A 21201-nucleotide genomic window follows, 5' to 3' on the forward strand; every position below is an offset into this window, starting at 1 on the left:
TCATGGACTAGTGAATGTGCTAAACCCAATTAAAATGGATTCATAATTTAAAACATTTGGACAAATGCTACCACAATTTACTTGTAGCAGCAGTAAAGATTCAGTCAAACAACAGCAAACCTTTACATTGTTAGCTAATATTGTAATATTATTTTCATACATTTCCTATTATGACTGAGTCTAAATCCAATCATCAAACTTATGAACTATCAGTTCCAAGTGAATAAGCCTTTCCTCTTTTTAAGCTGTTTCTTCTAATTTCTTAAACTGAAATAATGAACTAATGAATAATGAATACACTTTTGCTTAACTTCAACACATTTTTGTTTATATGCCCTCATTTATCTTTAAGAATGTATTACCATATGTTAGACTTGAAATTATTTTTCTGCATGGATGAAAATGACAAGCTTTGTTTGTTTTGGAAGTCACCCTGAGCTTTCAATTGTCTGAAATCCAGTTGAAATAGCAGCTCTTTATGATGTATTAGATCATTATTGTAAGTGATGGACTGAAGTTGAAATAATACATTTTGTTTGTTGTAGTATTATTATGAAGTTAAAATTATATATGAAATCTAAAATGCACCTGCTCATTTGATTCAATATTTAATATGGAACAGAAATAGAAATGGACAAATCAGCACTGTGACAGAATGTACAAACTCAAATAACCTCAAAGCTTCACTTTACTTCAAAGGAACAGGCAACATTTTTGCAGTTAGAGAGCTGAGACCTTTCATCAAGATAGAACAATTCTCTGTAAGTGCTCATTCACCACCACAGGAAATTAACATCTCAGGTGCGTTAAGTAGGTTTTTTTTTTTTTTTGGAGAGGTCTGGATTCTGATGGCTGAGATGGAAGAGAACCATTAGAAACATGAGAGCAGTAGGATGACTGAAGGAGGCCAATTACCTGTTCCTTTGTTTCGGTCCACAAAACAGTATTTGAGCTCATACTCTCGCAGAATTTCATGGACCTCCTGGGGGGAATAAAAAAAAAAAAAGAGAGAAAAAGTGAGCAAATTAATTCTATACTGTACTGTATGTAGATTATGTATAAATAAAGAGTGTGAGAATAAAACTCTGTTTTTCGTGATACAAATTAAATTATATTATACAACAGTTAGTTCCTTAAATTTATTTGGCTGAGCAGGGTTTCATAACCCCGCTTCTAAATTACAAGTGTTAAACCTTCCTTTACCCGGGGTTAAAAGAACCCGGTGTTTAGAATGACAATAACCCGGGGTTAAGCGCAGTGTGAAAAGCCCTATAGTATATTAGTATAGTATAGTATATTATACTATACTATAGTATAGTATAGACTCATACTAAGGATTTGAAGAGAATGCATAACTGGTTTAACAAGGTGTTAACTTTATAGGGCAGATATCATTTCTCTTGCATGCATTTATATCGTATAGGGCTGATGATTTCATTTGTGTGAGGATTCAGGAGGAAAGAATGTTGGCACATTATGTGAGTAATGTCGCAGTTGGCCTCCAGCCATCATTTAGAGAGAATCTGAGACATAAAATGTCTCTTTCAGAAGGGTTTCTTCATTTTCTAAAATCAAATAAAGGTCATAAACATTTTTTCTGGTGAAACGCATAAGAAAAATATCATCAGAGAAATATCATTAAAAACTCAGAGCTTCAGTAACAATAATCCAGTGAGTGATCATCCGGATATATAGGGCACCATACAAACAAATGTTCTTTTATCATTATGAAAATCGATACAATTAAGGTGTGGTCATGAAAATAAGGTTCCCAACTGAAGCCACAGAAAGAAACAGTGTCCGTTGTTATCCATCAGATAAACACACATGAATGCTGTCTCATAAATCTCTTCCTCTTCCCTTTTATGCACACAGCAGGCCCTGCTGTCACATCTCGAACATGTGTAAAGAGAGATAAACCAGAGGTGCCCACACTGGCTGTGTTTTCTCTAGCTGGTCACAAGGAACATCTAGAAGGACACACTTGAATTATGACAAAAGGACTTCTGGATTCAGCAAAGGACATGGCATACTGAAACAGTGTGGGGCTGTTAATGTTACTGTTCACTGCGAGATGTACTTTCAAGTAATGCTGGCAGTCTATCGAACATTCACAATGATTTTACTGAGGAAATAAAATTGTGAATTTCATGTTGATCTTAATGTAGCTTTATAGCCCTTAACTTTTCTAAGAAGTGTATCATTAGACCAGTTTCATGATCCTGTCTTGCAACTTGTGAGTATATAATAGTGTTAAGAAAGAACTGTCCATTTCTTGAAAAACTGAACTAAAAAGTTGGAACTACAACAACAACAACAAACTACTGGAGACCGCAACAACATTAGAAAACTGCATTGACAAGTGCTTGTGTAAGGTGTTTAAAGACCCCCTGTGGTGAAAATTAGGGCTGCTCCTGACTAAAAATTTTTCAACTAGTCAACTAGTAGTCGTTCATTTAAGCCATTAGTCGACTAATCGCACATTTATATTGATTTAATTACTTATATATATACGGAGGAGAATACTAAACCATAATGAGCGTTTAATATATAAAGGCGTAATATAGCCTATTCCACGCTCAAGCACATGCATAAATCTTGCCGCAAAGCACCAGCAAAAGTAATGATTGTGAATGTGTCAGAAGAAAATAGCATCCACCTTTCATACGGATTACATAAGCACAGAGTATTTCTTTTCGATTTGAATTGGTTTGTTTAAAAGTATTTCAAGCTTTCGGTTCATTTTTGTGACGTGCTCCAGTTCAGAGACCGAAACGGCAGAAAGCGCATCCTGTTCGTTTTCTTTATTTTACAAAAGCGAACCGATCACGTCATCTCCTCTTTACTACTAGTTATAGCATAAAATAACCTTAAAAATAAAATGAATTGATTATTAATTTATTACTTATTTTCGATTTCGGTTTTTGGCCAAATGCATCCTGAATTATTGCTTTTGGTCCAGAATTTTCATTTTTTTTCATTTCATTGTTCAAGACATTTCTAAGGATACTGATTTTTAGAAGGCAGCTGTCTGATTCTGAGATGGTGAACAGGAACATGATTTGTGTAACACATTATTGGCTGATTGATAACATAATCAAACCTAAGGCAAATCATTTCAATTACCATTATGTGTCTGATGTTGTAGAGAGTGATACATTAAACACATTACCATTGACACATCGAAACTACGTATAATTCGCTCTTCTTCTTCTTCTGAATCAGTTTCTGGTTAAAACAAATACAGGTGAATTAAACTAATATTTCCACTTGCCATTGTGTAGCGTTCACTACAGCTGACCGAGTGGATCAGGTAGTCTGAGCTGGTGTGGGACTAATTTGCATAATGGTTCTGCGTATAAGTGTGTAGTTACATTCAAGCTGTTTTATGGCATGAAAAAAATGTTTTCACAGGAAAAAACATTTAAATGTCATTTGATTATCAAAGATGAGATTTAAGAGATAAAATGATTGACTGCAGGGAGACTTTAAGAGACAAACACAACTCAAGTTTAAAAAGTTTAAAATATATTTAGCTGTCATTACTTCTGAAGATTAACAGCACAGACACTAGACAAGCATGCAACTTTTTAGTGCTCAGTGTCAACAACTGTGCTCTCACATGCTATCAAATGGAGTATGCTTTCAAAAGCTATGCATTTGACTGTACGCATACACTATATTTGCATCGAAACTGAAGTGTACTTTGGACTTAAGAGGTTAAAGTTACCTTGGTATTGTGTGAACTGTGACTTTTTTTTTTAATTTTTTTTTTTTATAGTAAACGGACGCTCAACCATACTGGCTTGATGTAGGAACAAACCTCACTGGTTCTTGCGGAAGCTCAAATGTGCTAGCATCAGATATGAGAACAAACTTCATTAGTTCTTGCTAGTCAAGCAAGCACTCTGAGCTTCCATTTACCATATTTGATGTGTTATATGCGCATTAATCAATGTGGGAAAAAAAACATTGAAAAAAATAAAGAAATCTGTTTATCATGTAAAGCAATCGTGTCTCTTCAGAAGACTGGGTTAAAGGGTTAGTACAACAAAAAATTAAAATTATGTCATTTATTACTAACCCTCATGTCGTTTTACACCCGTAAATTTTGTTTATATGAACTCTAAATGGAGGGACAGAACTCTCTCAGGTTTCATTAAATTTGTTGTCATCTGAAGATGAACTAATGTCTTATGGGTTTGGAATGACATGAGGGTGAGTAAATGATGAAAGAATGTACATTTTGGGGTGAACTAACCCTTTAATGATACTTTTATGGTTTTGTTTATTTTTTGATCTTTCAGGAGGCTGACAGATCCAGGTCACTACATTTCACTATATAGATAATAACAGCTTGAAAATTCTTAAAAACTTCACTTTTTGTGTTCCACAGAAGAAAGAAAGTAACATGATTGTGAGTAAATGATAAAGGAATTAGACTGATATGAGTACTTGAATTTACTTGAATACTCTTATCTGTTAATACATTCATCTCCTTCAATATATCTGAAAACCAAATGAAACTGAGTAGACAGCACAGACATGCAGTCTAATCTGCTATATACAGTACATAAACTACATTTTTTATCAGCTTCAAATTCTGTACATTCATTTGGTAAATGGAAGTACATTTTGTCTAATTCACTTTCATTGCCATTTCAATAAGCAGTGCACTTCCTTCCTTTCCCTATAGTCAGAGTCAACAAGACACTTTCCACACAATGAAGTCTGCCTCAGTGATGGCTTTCTCCTAACACAGCGCATTGCACATGTATTGTAATGGCCCATAAATGGCCAGAAAGCCTGAGTGAGCATCCAGATACAATTAGATATGGATCACAATGTCAGGACCAGCATTGGCCTGCTATGATTCAACTAAACATCTGGGACGGTTGAAAGCTAACAGAAAGGATGGAGGTTACCGCCCTTGATTAACGTCTCTGCGTATGTTCACCAATGAAGCACAGGTCATGCTGCATGTGACTTAATCAAATGCTTTACAGACAGTCTGCATTAACAAGAGGATTTAAAACTAAAAGAGGGAAGTTAAAACTAAAAGAGAGAGCAATTTATCACAGTGAGAGTCTAAATATGCTCACTTCTTAATAATTTTGTACTGCTGAGAACGAGAAGACATGGCCGCGAATGACATGGGTAATGTTTTCTGAATGTGACATTGATGAAAGCTGCTAACTACTATATATATCACAACTCACACTTTTCAATATGCTAGTTTCTCATTTTTAATCTGCAATGTTCAGGACAAATTGTGAATTTGTCATTGTCACTCAATGAGATAATCTTTCACTAAGCTCCACCCCCTTAGTTACTGCTGGTAGGTAGGAGAAGCTTTTATACTAGCCCGGTTCCTATCAATGTCATTGTCAAACATGGATGGAAAAATAACAGGATTTTGTGCAATACCTAAGGGATTACGAAAACATCTAGTTTACATGTGCATTTAGTCCTAGTAATTATATTTAGTCACAAATTTCATGCAATATTTAACATTTCTACAACATACTATGGTGCTGTCAATTTCTTAGTTATTTTAACTATGACCTTAATTAATATGTAAATTAATTTAATTTACTGTTTTTAATTTAATGTTATTTAAGAAACTGTTCATAATGTTCAAACGGATATAATTATCTGAGATTTTCATTGTTTCACTTTCATTGCATTTTCTGTATTTTAGATGGGTCTGAGTTGGCTGCTGTCTCCTACCACAACAGACACATGATGAAAGTTAAGGGTTTGCGCACACAGGGACGCCAGATAGTAGAAAACTCTTTTCAGATGCAGAGCTTGCTTTGCTTTGTGGTGACCCGAGTCAACAGCCAAGGTGATGACAGGTCAGGACAGAACTGAGAGAAATTGAAACCAGACAGAAATTAATCTTCAGAGGGAAGGGGAAGGAAAACAATTTATTCTAGTGAGCAACACTAGGTAAACAGTAGGGATGCTCTGAACAGGATTTTTGCAACCGATACCAACTACAGATTTTTGTCATCACGATCAGCCGATCTTGATCATTCAAGCTTTATATCAGTGATATGCTATCTGTTGACGGTCACTGTTAACTCCCTACACACTGAAGGCATTTTTAATGATTTCATGTGATTTCAAATGGCATACTTAAAAGGTTAGTTCAACCAAAAATGAAAAATCTGTCATTTATTACTCACCCTCATGTCATTCTACACCCCTAAGACCTTCCTTCATCTTCGGAACACAAATTAAGATATTTTTGATGAAATCTGATGGCTGACTGAGGCCTCTATTGAGAGCAAAGCCACTGAACCCCTCAAGGTCCATAAAGGTACTAAAAACATATTTAAAACAGTTTATGTGAGTTCAGTAGTTCTACCTTAATATAATAAAGCGACAAGAATACTTTTTGTGCGCCAAAAAAACAAACAAAATAATGACTTTTCAACAATATCTAGTGATGGCCGATTTCAAAACACTGCTACGGAGCTTTACGAATCGAATCAGTGGTTCGGAGCGCCAAAGTCACGTGATTTCAGCAGTTTAGCCGTTTGATAGGAGATCCGAATCACTAATTCGAAACAAAAGATTTGTAAAGCTCAGCAGTGTTTTTGAAATCGGCCATCAAGAGATATTATATTCTTATATCTTATATTATAAGGTAGAACCACTGTAGTCACATGAACTGTTTTAAATATGTTATTAGTACCTTTATGGATCTTGAGAGTAGGGCTGCAACAACTATTCGATATAATCGATAACAATCGATAATGAAAATCATCGACAATGATTCTCATTATCGATTAGTCGGGTCTGCCCACTGTGAACTGAAAACATCTGACAGTCGCGTCAAATTACAGCACTGAATAACGCATTTCTATGGACAAAAATGCATCTAAAAATAGTAAAGGAAACAGATTGAGCAGCTGCGGGAAAGGTACGTGATCAAAGCTGATCAAAACATGAGAATTCTTTATTTTAAGTTTCAAGCTAATGCATTAGCGTAATGGCTTGCCCTGTCAGGCGCTTTTACAGATGCATGCGTTTCCTCAGCGCAAAACGTTCATTCTACAGCTATATCCTTATCTGTAAATGTTACAAATTCACGTCTGCGTTAAACGTCAGACTTTACTGAATGAGCGCCGGCGCACGCACCCGCGTCAGACAGACGGAACGCGCTAGAGAGGGAGACTATTAATATTCAGCACAAAAATATAAATTTTGCTGAAATATCTGTTGTTTAAAGTTAAATTTAGATTTAAAAATCAACATGTCATTCAAGTATTTTATGAGAGTAGTAACTGTAAAGGGATAACAACATGTACTCCTGCCTGCATTTAAATGTAAGACATTTCTTATAGCCTATTTACAGGATAAAGTCATGACCGTAAGAGGTGATTGTGTCCAGAGTGAATGTGTGTGTTCATTTAACATTTATCTTGCCTGTTTGTTAACACTGAGTTTGTGTTTTTTTCTTTATTGTCTTTATTACTATCTTAATTTGTAATGTAGAGATTTACACTATATTCACAATATAAAGTGCTTAAATTTATTAGACCTCTGCCACCCAATGTAAGGTTTGTGCCACAGCTGTCCTAAATTATCAGTATTGGTGATTACCAAAATCACCTCTGTAATGGTTAATCCACCAGTATGTGTTCTTTAGTCACAGCAGTATTTCTAAAGCTACAAAATAATTATTGTTGTTATTCATGAATTTTAGATTTTACTGTTTTACAAGAAAGGCAGAAACAAAAGTAAAGCAATACAGTCAATAACAACAGACTGTTAAGTATTTTTTTGGATATTATGTGTGAATAATGACTATTTAGTTGTTTCAGTTTGTTATTTGCCTAGTAATAGGCAATAACATTTTTAGTTTTAAACAAGTTGATAGATTCATATAATATTTGTGTTCTCTCTTTATTATGACAGGTAGTCTAATAAATTAAGCACTGTATGTTTTCATAGTATTCAACTGGCACATTTGTTTGAAGTACACTGGGCAGGATGTGCAATAATGTGTTTTTTGTCCCCAAAAAAAAAAAAAAAAAAAAAAAGGATTTTTGAACAAATAATTGGCCAACTAATCGATTATCAAAATAATCGTTAGTTGCAGCCCTACTTGAGAGGTTTGGTGGCTTTGCTCTCAGTTGTGGCCTCACTGAGCCATCGGATTTCATCAAAAATATCTATAATTTGCGTTTCGAAGATGAACAAAGGTCTTACAGGTGTATAACGACATGAAGGTGAGTAATAAATGAAATTATTTTCATTTTTGGGTGAACTAACCCTTTAAAAGTAATGGCTGATAACTCTACAAAACACCACGGTATACCATCAAGTACATGGCCTCATTTGATAGAAAACCTTTAACATTTTGAAGAAAATAGATTATGGTCGTGTTTGGAAGTTCTTATGTTAAACACTCAGTAAAACACTCAGTTCATTTGTACTTTGGAGAGGTTTTCAGACTTTTAATAAAAAGGATCCCATGGTTCCAAATGCCATACCGTTTGATTGCTTTGATATGAACACAAAATTTGGCCGAGGTGCAGTTGACATGACTGTGAACAAGCCCAAACTTGCAAAGCCCAAATATTGCATCACTTTTTCTGTTTTTTTTTGGTTTTTTTCCCTCTTCTTCACAGTTTCCATTAGTTAAACTTTCAAATGACTTTGGAAAACACTGAGTCATGATCACAACATGATCAGATCCCAGAAGTCCTATAGCTTAATCCAAGCAGCATGTCATGTCACTCCGTGAGGATTTTCTCAAGATCTACGCATGATGTTATGTTGTGTGTGGGTTAGTTTGAATCGAGACAACCAGCTTCAAATAAAGGTGTGCGATTTACTATGGTTTACCAATGTTTCGCATTACAAAGTTACAAAGCAGAACGTGGCGCAAAAGCCTTATCTGAAGGGATGCTCCAATCAGGATTTTTGCAGCCGATACCAATTACCGATTTTATGTCAGCATGATCGGACGATACTGATCCTGATCATTCAAGTTTTATATAAGTAATAATTAAGCTCTCTGTTGAATGTCAGTTTTAATACCACAGACATTACGTACAGTAATGCTATAGGTTGTTTTAATTGAGTTAAATAAATAAGCACAACAAATATTAATTTTTCATTGAACATTTTAATAGGCCTTTAAAAACAGGGCTTATGCAAAATACTATCCATATTATGATACTCTGGCTTATTAAAGAGTCTACAAGACTTAATGTCAAACTGAACATAATTACAACCCATAAGGTGTAATTAAACATTGTCCAATACGTGACTGAGGACAAAAACAAACAGAAACACTGCAACTCCTTAATAAACAAAATGAGTAGTCTGATACAAAAATGATCAGGAATATTATTCAGCAAGTACTGAGTATTTGTGTCCTTCCTACGTCCTACTTAAATAGGTAAGGCAGGATTCTCTTTATAAATTTTAGCTTTTCTGCATGGGGAGTCTATACCTCTTTTCATTCAAATCATATGTGGCTGTACTGAATAGTCGCTAACTATCAACACACGCCCAGTAAGATAAGTACTCACGCGCTGTATGAGCAGCAGCTTTATGTGCGTGCGTTCCCGGTGTGTGTGCTGAATGCGCTCAGAACCCATCTCTCAAACAGCACACGCACATATCAAATGAGCACTGTACTGTGCGTGAGCGGTTTCAAATCAGTTGTTCTTAAACAGCAAGGCTTTCTTGAGACTGTGTAATAACTTCACACTGGTGACTACATGACTGCGGCGCTAAAGTCTGATGTCGCGATCGGTTGGTGAGATCTGTCTATTTTAGTGACTCCCGATCGAGTCATAGAATGTGATTATCGGCCGATACTGATCTGCGGCCGATCAATCAGAGCATCCCTCTAAACAGTATGCAATGACCTCTACAACTAGGTATCTGAGCCCTTAGCAATTCTAAACATATAAGCCTACATATTTCCTCTAAATATTTGACAGATTTGAAATCTATTTTTATTTAGGGGTAGGTGATAAAGGCCTACTGGTTTCAAAGATTACTGACAGTAAATTATTATTTAAATTATCATTTATTTTTTAATAATTTGTTTCACGTATAAGCATTAAAAACATTTTTGTTACTTCAAAAAACAAAACAAAAAAACTTCAATTTATTTTATTTCATCTAGTTGCCAAGGCAACATTTCTCATTTTCATTTAGTTTAACTTGATGCACTAAATTAATTAAAACTAAAATAAAAATGAATAAAGCTATAGACATATTTAAAAAAAAAAAAAGTTTAAAAAAAATGACAAAAAAAAACAACAAAATTACTAAACTAAACTAATTAAAACTTTAAAATTAAAATGAAAGGAAAAAATAATATAAATATAAAACTAATAAAAATAATATAATATAAAAATTATTAATAAATAGTAAACAAAATATTAATAGTATCTTGATAATAAAATAACACAAGTAAATAAATGGTAATAGTTTATAGTAAAGAAAAACATTTGTAATTCAAAAAGTGATTCAAAAACTTTTACATTATATATTATATATATATATATATACATACAGTCAAACCAAAATTTATTCAGACACCTTGAACATTTCATTCATTAATACAGTTTATTCACTATAGTTTAAAAAAATGGTAATAAAATATGACAAGATCTCAGAGTTAAACTGTGTCAGAAAAAAATAATCTTAATTATGTCAGATAACACTTAAGCAAAACATGGTCAGGTCAAAGTGTCTGAATAATTTTTGGTTCCAAATTTTTATCAATTTTACTGGTAGTCCACTGTATTAAAAATTTTTGGGTATAATATGTCACAGTTTACTTTATTTTGCTATCCTCACTTACATAAATTAACTATAGTGTCCTGCACCCACTAGTAAAAATATACCAAAAATATCAAAAACGTCTGAATAATTTTTGGTTTGACTGTGTACATATATATATATATATATATATATATATATACACACATTTTTATTTTTATGTATTGTTGTGTTGAGCATTCAGAGAGAACATGCACCTCCATACTCCAATGCTGAACATCTGCTACTGACACCCAAACCAACAACAAACCTGTGGAAGAGTGGACAGAGCTCAACAGTGGCGAGTGGGTGAGATCACCCAAAATATGAAGCGCACCAGATGTCACCTGACAAAGAGCTAATCATCGTCATTTCTGACATTTCTCCTGCCCCAACCTGTGACCGACCTGCTCCTAAATTATTCAGTATAAGGAGAGGAGTGATTGTGTATGTATGAATGAGGGACACAGACAGAAAGAGAGAGAGAGCTGCTTTGCCTGACACGTGTTCTTAGTGATAAGCCGCTACTCTGTGACCTGATCACAGCGGTGGTGTGCACCTGACACTCTTCTCCAAACTGTTACTCACTGTCGTGCTGTCTAAGGTTATAGGTGCTCGTAATACAACATGCAGTATATGTTTTGTGAAATAATATACAATAGTATGTCAAAACAATTAATCATATAAAAAAATCTGCTATTGCACAAGATATTCATGACAATCTAACATGAAAGTGCATGGTTTGTGTACTGTTGAAGTGCAGACATACAGTGCGGTGGTGTCTGTTCAGCAGATACTAACAATTGGATATTAACTGCATTCATCTCCTCCTGAAGCTGGGGAAATATTACACCTCCCTCAAGGACCCGGGTATCCGACATGTTTACTGACATTAATAATGTGGGAAAACTCTGTAGGATATGCCATCGGCAGCAGCTACCTCAGCTCGTTGAATATGAAAATCTCCCACTCAGAGTTCAGCTCACCGCTGTGCTGTTCTCCCTGCCTGAACGCCCTCAGCCGGATCTCAGTCAGTATGTCTGTCTCCATGAGCAAACATGCCTCAAGACAACGTCTAACCACAACTAAATTAATAAAAGCAGCTGTATGCACTTCATTAATAAGTAGTCCTATTTAAATATCTCAACAGTTTTAATAAGGAACGACAAAGCATATTAACAATTCATTAGGTATAATTTGACAAAACATAAAATCTAAAATAAATAAATAAAAACCATTAGGGCTCATTGAAATGACACTCGGTTTTTGCAGTGAGTGTTAACATAATGAATTTATTTCGAAAGAAGTCCAGTATATTAATAGTTACACGTAATATATGAAGGTTTGGAGTTAATGAAGCAGTATTTTAGTCGTATTTATGGTTATGTTGTAGGGGTACATAAGACAAAAAGATTGATTCAAAACTGAGCTAGATAGAGACGGTGAGCAGCTCGTTTTCAGCGGGACTCGGCTATACAGACGGAGCGCGCGGTCATTCAAAAGGTGCCGTTGGGCTGTTATTTTACTGCATATTTTCCGCCTTATTTGTTTTCATTTCACTTCAGTGGTGATTCACAATAGAAATTTTGTTGTTTTTTTAGACAGATAACGTTTTGGGTCGCGCGCAAACAGTTATACCTACAGGTTTTCCGACGATGAACGTAAAAGTTTAAGCAATTATCTATTCATTCATCTTTCAAGGGCACTTAAAATGAGCCGTTTGCGTTTACTCGGCTGTTAATTTGATGCCCAATATCCATATTTCAAACTAATAATTGTTTAAATGTAACTTTCTAGGAACTTAAGTGTGCTTGTCATTTTATTTTATTTTCATTTATTTTGGCTCAAACATAGCCTATACATCGTAGCGCTCGTGCGTGCTGTGTTAAACTGTCTGTTTATATACGTTAGATGTAAGAACATGAAATAATAAAAGCTGTTATGTATCTTGACAAACAAACAAACATACTTAATTCTATAAAGAAAAGCCCTTGGAAATGTGTTTCTTTTTCTCATGAACTAGTGAGCAGTGAAACTTTCACCTGTCAGGCTGATGTATGTAAATGTCTCTACCTGGTTAGTTGTATCCTGTGGCAGGTTCTTAATAAGGATCTTCCTCCTGTTGCTCAGCTCTCTGCGAGTTTTCTCCAGCCGTTTCTCGATCTCCTCGGGATCAAGTTCGGGTAGATCTCTTAGGATGGTGATCCCCTCGGATGCTGCGTCCTCTTCCTGTCGGCTCGCGGGGCTGTCGGATTCCGGGTGAGGTGAATTTTCCCGCTTTATCGAGTGCACGTTCGGCGGCTGGATGGATGAAGCTGCCGCCATTTTGAAGCGCTCGGTGGAAAGTGAGTCGGAGAGAGCGGATAGGTGGGCGTCTGTGCTTTGAGTCAAACCCATCGACGGCACTCTAGAAAGTAAGTGTGGATGAGCCCGACACAGTACAGCTGGCGACCTCCACCGATGGAAAACTAAACATTCTGAATATCAGTCTCTTTTTTCCTTATTATCAGGACAGTATTAAAAAAAAAAAAAAAAAAAAAAAAAAAAAATTACTCTGAAAAGAACAATGTCATATGTACGACAGCAAGTAAAAAATAATAATAAAACAGTAACGCTATAACAAAACTCTTTAACAATCTGGGATGATGTAATAAAATAATATAGTTCTAGTGTGCAGATCATATACGTAGTGTTATTATAACAAATGTATATTAAAAACATTAGCAATATTTAAGTAAATCTAGTATTTATTTATTTATTTATTTGTGCAAATTATTTAAAAGCACAGTTATTATGAAAATTTTTATGGACTGCAGTATGTATTATAAATTATTTATCCGTGAACATCATTAAAAAACTGATGTGCCCCGCTCCCACTTGCAAGGACATCTCTTCTCTGATGACGTGTTTTTCGTTGTGAGGGCGGGACAACCTGTCAATCAAATGAGATCACAGCAATAGCAAAGGACAATGATTCGATCAATTCCCGATGGATAAAAAGTCCTGCCCTGCATTTGTTTTTCTTGTTAGAGAAGCTGCTTCATTTGATTATACGTCATAATACGGAAGAAAAGACTATTGCAAATTGTGTTTCGTGCCAACTTTAAAGGTAGGCAATTTAGGTAGGTTGAAGAGAGTTTCAAGGTAGGTTGAAACTCTTTACATCCTGAGAGCAATCAATAATAGAAGTGGTCAAAATATTAAAACATGTACATATATCTAATGTGGAATCTCAGAACCAAAAAATGTTCGTCCAATCATTGCATTTGGCCCGAACTTGGACTTAGATTTTTGCGTTTCTATGTCAACGCTATCAACGCTGAAATGAATCTGCAGCAGTCAGGTGGTACAAGTAAGAGCTCTGTAAGTTGTTTACATTCATTATTATTGTAATGTAATGTGCTTTGAGACATGAGATAGCTTAATGCTGTCTCGTGATGCTTTGCAGACTCTGCTGTGCATGTGCATGTCTTTTGGAGGAGGCGTGGCTTTGGAGAGCGCTCTGAAGGGAGGGTGGGATCTCATGCCTGCAAAGCTAGCTTGCTATTGTAATTTCAGCCAAATTTCACAGGCAAAAAATGTCGATTGTTTATGTAGTGTGTATAAAAGTACAGTTACATGTACCGTTGTTCCATAAATTTTTGTGGGGGAAATTCAGATATTTCAGTTCATTTTCGCGAACACAGAAGTCACTCAAATCAAGAAGCTTCCTGTCGGTCAGTGCAGCAAATCCATGTGACAAACTTGAATATGAGCAAAATCTGCATGGGGAACTTTTTCGCCCACACACAAGACTCCTGATCGTGTGGATTTATATTGAAACAACTGGACTTCGCCAAATAATGTGTGACCACACATTATTCTGATATTCAGTGCAACAGTAGCTTATTTTGGAAGAAAAATTAATTGGCATTTCAAGAGTGCCAATCAACTTTTCACTTGTCTTTGTATCACTTCGCTGATTTCACGCTCCCAACATTCTGTAGTGGCGATTATTCAGCGACAAGTGACTGTCATTATTGAATCATTCACTCAACCGATTCGTTCAAAAATACAGATCAATTCAGGAAAGAAACACCACTGCTGTGTGTTGCTCTGAGATGCACAAACCTTTTCAGTTGGAACTATTTTTCATTGGAGTAAACATTGTAATGTCTAAAAAATGTAAGTTATTCAGTATTAACATTGTTTATTGAACTGTTGCATGAAAGATTAAATAAACTGTATGGACAAGATGACATTTATAGCTAAAAAAAAAAAATGCATGGAGAGATTATATATGGCCAGAAACATCTAAAAGCATGCCTGCAGAAAATCGTGCATGCCTGACAGATCTTTTGACTCGTTATACACTGGGTCTGGTGTGGAATGAATGACTTATGCCGTCTTTCGTGGGTGTGCTAAATGCCATCTCCTGGCAGACTCCATCACAGGAGTCCTTATAATGTCCCTGAATGAACGCTTTCAGTTTCAGCAGCTACACATCCCACATCAACAATATTTACAGACCATTGCGTTTGACTCTTTAAGAATGAGGATAGTACATTGCTCTGATTCTGGATGTTTTTTTTCGACACGAGAACCATTCTAATAATAACAATTGAAAATTTTATTTAGCGTGAAATGTCCTGTGCAATTTTGGACATTGCTGTTTAAAGCGCACGGAAATGTAAAATATAGCCTATTTAAAAAAAACTGCGACTGCAATGCTTGATAAATATTGCCAGTTCAATATATTGCATTGCGCGGATTAATGAATCCATCATTGCACAGTGCACACGGATGATTTTCCACCATCAGGGTGGGTTGGGATGGGAAGTTTCAGAAAGACCCTCACATTTATGTGTTCATCTGAATTACCTGAGCATGAACTGAAGCTGTGATTCAGCGCGTCTCTGAGTGGGAGTGAGAGAGAAGACCAGAATATTTCAATGGCTCAGAAAAGTAGTGCGTGGGCGCTAGAGCGAGTGTTGGAGCGGGCAGATCGCGCATCTGGGACGCGCGTGTGTTTATGTAAAGGGGTGATGGGAACCTTCAACTGCTCACCGCGAGCTGTGCTGAGTGCGTAGTGTGCGTGGGCGGCGGTATCCGAGTCTTGTGTGTGTGTGTGTGTGTGTGCGGTCTCAAGCATCGCGAATCCACGGGCGATTTATTCATTTATGCGCGACTGTCTGATTTCACAACTGATGCATACATTATTGTGGGCACTGTAAAGTGAGAGAACAATAACTAATTAAACTGAACAGTTCGCACATCTCACAGGGTACGTTTGCCTCGCGGTAATGATGGAATGAAAGAAACATTTGAGAAGCTCCTGGAAACTTAAGAAACTGGTTTTCTTTGAAGCTTCGACTAGCGATGTTCGATTCGTGAACGAAGGATTCTTTCGAGTCGGACTCTTTTCACTGAATCAGCTGAACCGGTTCATTATACCGAACGATTAGTTAATGAATCGTTCTGAATCTGTCAGAGTGAACCCGACTGGTAATGAGCCGACACCCAATGAATGAACCAAATTTAAACGCATTGAGTTTTCTGAAAATTTGACTTATTTGGGGTTTGAGTTGGTTTTAATTAGGCTATAGCATTTTGTTGTATTTAACATGTAAAAACCCTTTCATCCATAATGTAAATAGTAACCTACTGTTAAATGCAAATTGCATAGAGGTTCTAAACAGGCCTACTTTTTGTTTGTTTGTTTTGCAATTCAAATAAACAAACGGAACACATGAAATTACAATAAACACTTGTTAATGAAATTCATAGGAAAAAATGTTTACATATGGCATATTGAAACACTTTTAGGGTATGTAAAGATGCGTTCAACACCATGTTGTTAATTAAATAAGCATTTAATTACTAGCTAATTACATTGAGTGTAATTACATTACTGTTCTAAATACTCCCTCAAAAATATATTGCATTACTTATTATTAATTACTTTCTAAATCCCATAGCCACCTCGACCAGTTGAACAATTATTTATTTGAAAGAATTAAAAGAGCAGTTCTTTCTTTAATTCTTTCAAATAAACAATATAAAATTGCATAAATTATTCTTAAACTGACCAAAGTATTTAAAGGGAGAAGGTTACATTAAAAACATACATTTTATTATTAGACGTTAAATTTTGATGTTAACTTCACTATTGTTTTGTATAGAATTGTTCTATACAGTATAATGCAATTACATCAGAAGTTACTGTAATTAAATAACAAAAAAGGGAAAAGTAATTAAATTACAGTAATTAATTACTTAGTAATGCATTACACCCAACAATTACCATAATTATGAAATTACAATGCTCACGTCCTTGTAGAACTCGTAATTACAACTTGTAAACTGGAAATTTTCAGAGAGCTCCAACTTGCACACATGACCGCTGTACCACCTGACCCTGCAGATTAATTTGCTATAGAAACGAATAATTCTGAGTCTGAGGACGCAAACAGCTCTGAGTAGATCATCACGACATGGCGTAAACTGAGCAAAATATGCAACGCCGGGAGGCATATGATGACTTTGCATCCTCACATCTTTTTTTATGTGTGGATGTAAGGTATATATGAATCGTTGTCTTTTAAAGTACTTTGAAACACATCGTTCCAAAGAACCAATTCATGAAAAAATGATGCTGTCCCCCATGGCCCTAATTTAACAGAAGTGCTCCACTTTGTGTCAACCTCACTGTGTACTTGCACCTCACGTTTGGGTTAAAATTATCCACGAAGGATCAACGGTGCCGTAACACTTTTTTGACCTTGTATGCAAATCCCAGGCAGCAGCAGCGCATGAGGATTTCCCCGCACTTCACATGACCTTATTTGCCCGTTATGTGCATGTGACTGCACCCAAAACTGTAAATGTAGGTCAGAAATGGGCTGATGATGTCACAATGGAGCAGACTCATATGTTAATTCTGCCCTGTAAATCCCAATGTTTTGCTTCATTTACACAGACAATTCACTGTATACCTATGCAGTGATATTTGAAAATTAAACAGTCAACACATTATTTATCCTGAAAGAATGTTTGTGGGTTATGATGAATATACTGAAAAAAATATATAATAGGGTGCACTTTAATGTTTTGCCATATGAAAGTTGTAATGTTGATGATAACTATTAATTGAGTAATAATATTTAAAGGACACCGGGGCTAGTTGTCAAACAGGGGTGCGTTTCCCAAAGCGAACTATGGTCTCAAGTTCCGACGTTATCAATAGAGTTCAATGGGACTTACGACCATAGTTGGCTAATGATGCTTTCAGGAAATGCACCCCAGAGCAGCTGACACTTGGGATACTTCTCAGTAACTATAAGGTCAAAAGTCCAGTTACACAAATGTATGTTGGTTTGAGACTAGCTCAAAACATTAATTTTCATTTATCAGAAAAGCCTTTTAATAGGCAGATTTCCCCTTACCCTATATAATTTGCAAAAATCAATGCGTTTAATCAACTGAATCTTTTTTCATTGGCAGTAACATTGGAAGCCAAGACTTTAAGGCATGTGCCTAAACAGAAATTGATTTATTCAGTAACTCCACCCTATTCACTGGAGTAAAAAGTGTGACAACTAGCCCACAATCCTCCTGGGGTGGTTGAATTATGAGCTGACTGAAATATTTATCCACCAAGTATTGAAGTTACTTGTTCTGTAAGACATTTTAATAAAGCTAATTTGGGATCTTTTCAGATGACACTAAATGCAGAACTGCATATTATAAACATAAATGCCACATTTTGCGTAATCATCACAGCAGATACCATATGACCAGACTGATCGCAGCCACATTCAAAGTAGAACAGTTTATCACATTTACCCTGAAATATATCTGAATATCATCTTTAAAGTGTTATATGACCAAATAGGAATGATAGCTGCACACTGATTAAACTTTAAGCACATAAAATATGATTCATAGATATGATTCAGCAGTCTCTAAGGTATGCTTGCTTAAAACTGTCACTGTAACAGATTGAGGTTGAAATTTCACAGGGACATGGCTGGACAGACCTAATGTACCAGACTTCTGTATCATAATGTGTGAAAAGTTGCATTTTGCTTGTGTTTGATCAGATCACTTGACTCATAATTTTGGCCATGATTTCTTGTCACAGATAAATTAAAATAATAAACTATGCATTAGCTATTTCCCCCACCCAAATCTCAATGTAATTTAAGAGCATAGGCAGAAAAACAGCTCCCATAAATCCAACTTAATAAACATTGACAAAATAAAACACTTCTGACGAGAATAAAAGATTTGTAGTGTATGACACATTTATAGCTACTTTGTTAAATTTTAGATGTATATACACGGTATATCATTTCATTCTGAAAACAATAGACACAATCCCTCTAAAATCAGGCAGTTGAGTAAAAGTGCACATGGGTTTAGAAGGATCTGAAAAATATCATGGAATTCCATCAATACTGACTAATGACTTAAAAAAACGACAACATTAATGGAGACGATCCATCTGTGGCATCACACATCCAATCGCATTCACACACAACTACATACACAAGCACCAACACATGCACACTCAGTTTCTCTCTTTCTCGTACACCAAATGTAAAATAATCAGGCAGACAGAAATACGACGAGAGCTTTTACACACAGTGGCAGGACTGAGCATAGTCTCTCTCCCAGTCATCTTTTAAAAATTTAAAATATCCTGCACTGGGTTTGTGGCCCAGAGCACCTTGGTCGCATTGCACAGTGTCTTGAAATTCACCATCATCTCACACCGTCAAAAAAAACCAAACAAAGCAGAGAGTGACAGCTCATCAGAATACAGCACTTTTTCACGTCTCCTTGATGTGCAGCACAGGCATTCATGTCTATTGTTCCTTGAAATGCTTTGTTTACTCTCCCCACAAGAAATTCTTATGGCATGTGTGTGACTCAAATGTGCCATGAATTGAATCCTTCAAGGCTGCTACGCAGTCTAGTCGAGGACAAAACCAGGGCCGGGTCCTAAAATGAGCTCCACAGGCCAAGTAGAAAGCTGACAAATTCAGTCAGTCAATTTCTCTTTTTTTCCCATTCATTTATCTCCATCTCCACTCCTGTTAAATAAATAGTAAAAAAATAATCCTTTCATCTTCATTGTTTTTTTGAAAAAAAAAAAAAAAAAAAAAAAAAAAACATAAGGAGCTTTGTATCGTATGCACCTGCCAAATCCATTCTCTAATGACCTCTACAGAGGTCAAATGTTCGCCCCCATGGCCACCAAGCACAAAACACCTCTGACCACCATCGGTGGATGCCCAGGGAGAGCTGGGAGTTCAGGTTCTCTCCTGTTTTTGGAGGATGCAGGGCCTGACTGGAGGGCTTGCTGATGTTGGGGGTGGTGGGTGAAGATATCAGTGGCATAAAAGGCAGGGTTGGCGATTTGTTTGGGGTTACGGTGGGCAGGATCAGCACTCGGCATCCACGCTGTGCACGGTGACGGCCGCCTGGAGATGGTGCGTGTGCAAGTGCAGGGGGTGGTGCGTGTGGGGGTGCCGATAGGGATGGAACTTATGGCTGAGAAGAGCAGCTGTCTGCGGAGGCGTGTCCAGGTCGAGGTCCTCGTCGTGATTGCCCACATCAACGCCCGCCGATAGAGGATCGTTGTTGCAGGGCGGGTTCTCGCTGTCCTCCTGAGGGCTCATGGTGCTATAACCTACGTATGAATAGACATGGACACACAATCAATATTATGGGAAGCTACAGAATAAATGAACTTTGAACCTAAAATGTTGTACAAGTATAGCTAACAGCTTTATCTCGAAAACAAGAGTTAGAGAAATTTAAACTGAAAATTTTGTAGAAACTGCAGATAGAAATCATGAGCACTTTAGTCCCTCATTAAACTAATCATCTTAATGAATCATAATCCATTCTAATCTCTCTTCACACGGAAAAATCAAAAGGAACAATCTTATTTTTCCCATAAGAATTATATGAATTCCAAATCTGATGCAAAAAAAGTAATTAACTCATGACAAGAGTAATACATTAATAGAGTAATACATTAAAAACAGTAATGCTGTGAAATATTATTACAATTTAAAATAACTGTTTCTGTATTAATATATTTTAAAATGTAATTTATTCCTGTGATGCAAAGCTGAATTTTCAGAATCATTACTCCAGTCCTCAGTGTCACATGGTCCTTCAGAAATCATTCTAATATGCTGATTGGCCAGGCTGTCATACAAAGAAATTATGAACATGCCAAGGGCTTCTCACACTTGAAATAGTTAACACCCTGAGTCATTCTAAACCCCGGGTAAACGGAATCCTGGGTTATCTTGCTTCACGTTTCACACTGCTCATAATTTACCCAGGGTTAACAATTAATCAGGGGCAGTCATAAACTGATGTTTCACATTGTACATTCCTAAA

General features: G+C 36.1%; 2 protein-coding genes across 4 annotated transcripts in view; both read right to left on the reverse strand.

Annotated features, from left to right (window-relative positions):
• The window catches only part of raver2 (ribonucleoprotein, PTB-binding 2), a 74459-nt gene extending 61177 nt beyond the window's left edge, over window positions 1-13282 (reverse strand). Inside the window, exons 1-2 of one of the 3 annotated variants that reach the window (XM_051896306.1) lie at window positions 12874-13282; window positions 916-982 (exon numbers count right to left, since the gene is read on the reverse strand). In XM_051896306.1, coding sequence (XP_051752266.1) covers window positions 916-982; window positions 12874-13197 — 391 coding nt within the window. In that variant the 5' untranslated portion in view covers window positions 13198-13282. The remainder of the gene's footprint in view (window positions 1-915; window positions 983-12873) is intronic. The other 2 variants (XM_051896305.1, XM_051896304.1) reach the window with 2 other exon arrangements.
• A 5780-nt stretch (window positions 13283-19062) lies between these two features.
• cachd1 (cache domain containing 1) overlaps window positions 19063-21201 on the reverse strand; it is a 74042-nt gene continuing 71903 nt past the window's right edge. The window contains exon 27 of the mRNA XM_051896289.1: window positions 19063-20476. Coding sequence (XP_051752249.1) covers window positions 20229-20476 — 248 coding nt within the window. The 3' untranslated portion in view covers window positions 19063-20228. The remainder of the gene's footprint in view (window positions 20477-21201) is intronic.

Source organism: Ctenopharyngodon idella, chromosome 6 (assembly GCF_019924925.1).
Source record: "Ctenopharyngodon idella isolate HZGC_01 chromosome 6, HZGC01, whole genome shotgun sequence".
Classification (NCBI taxonomy): domain Eukaryota; kingdom Metazoa; phylum Chordata; class Actinopteri; order Cypriniformes; family Xenocyprididae; genus Ctenopharyngodon; species Ctenopharyngodon idella.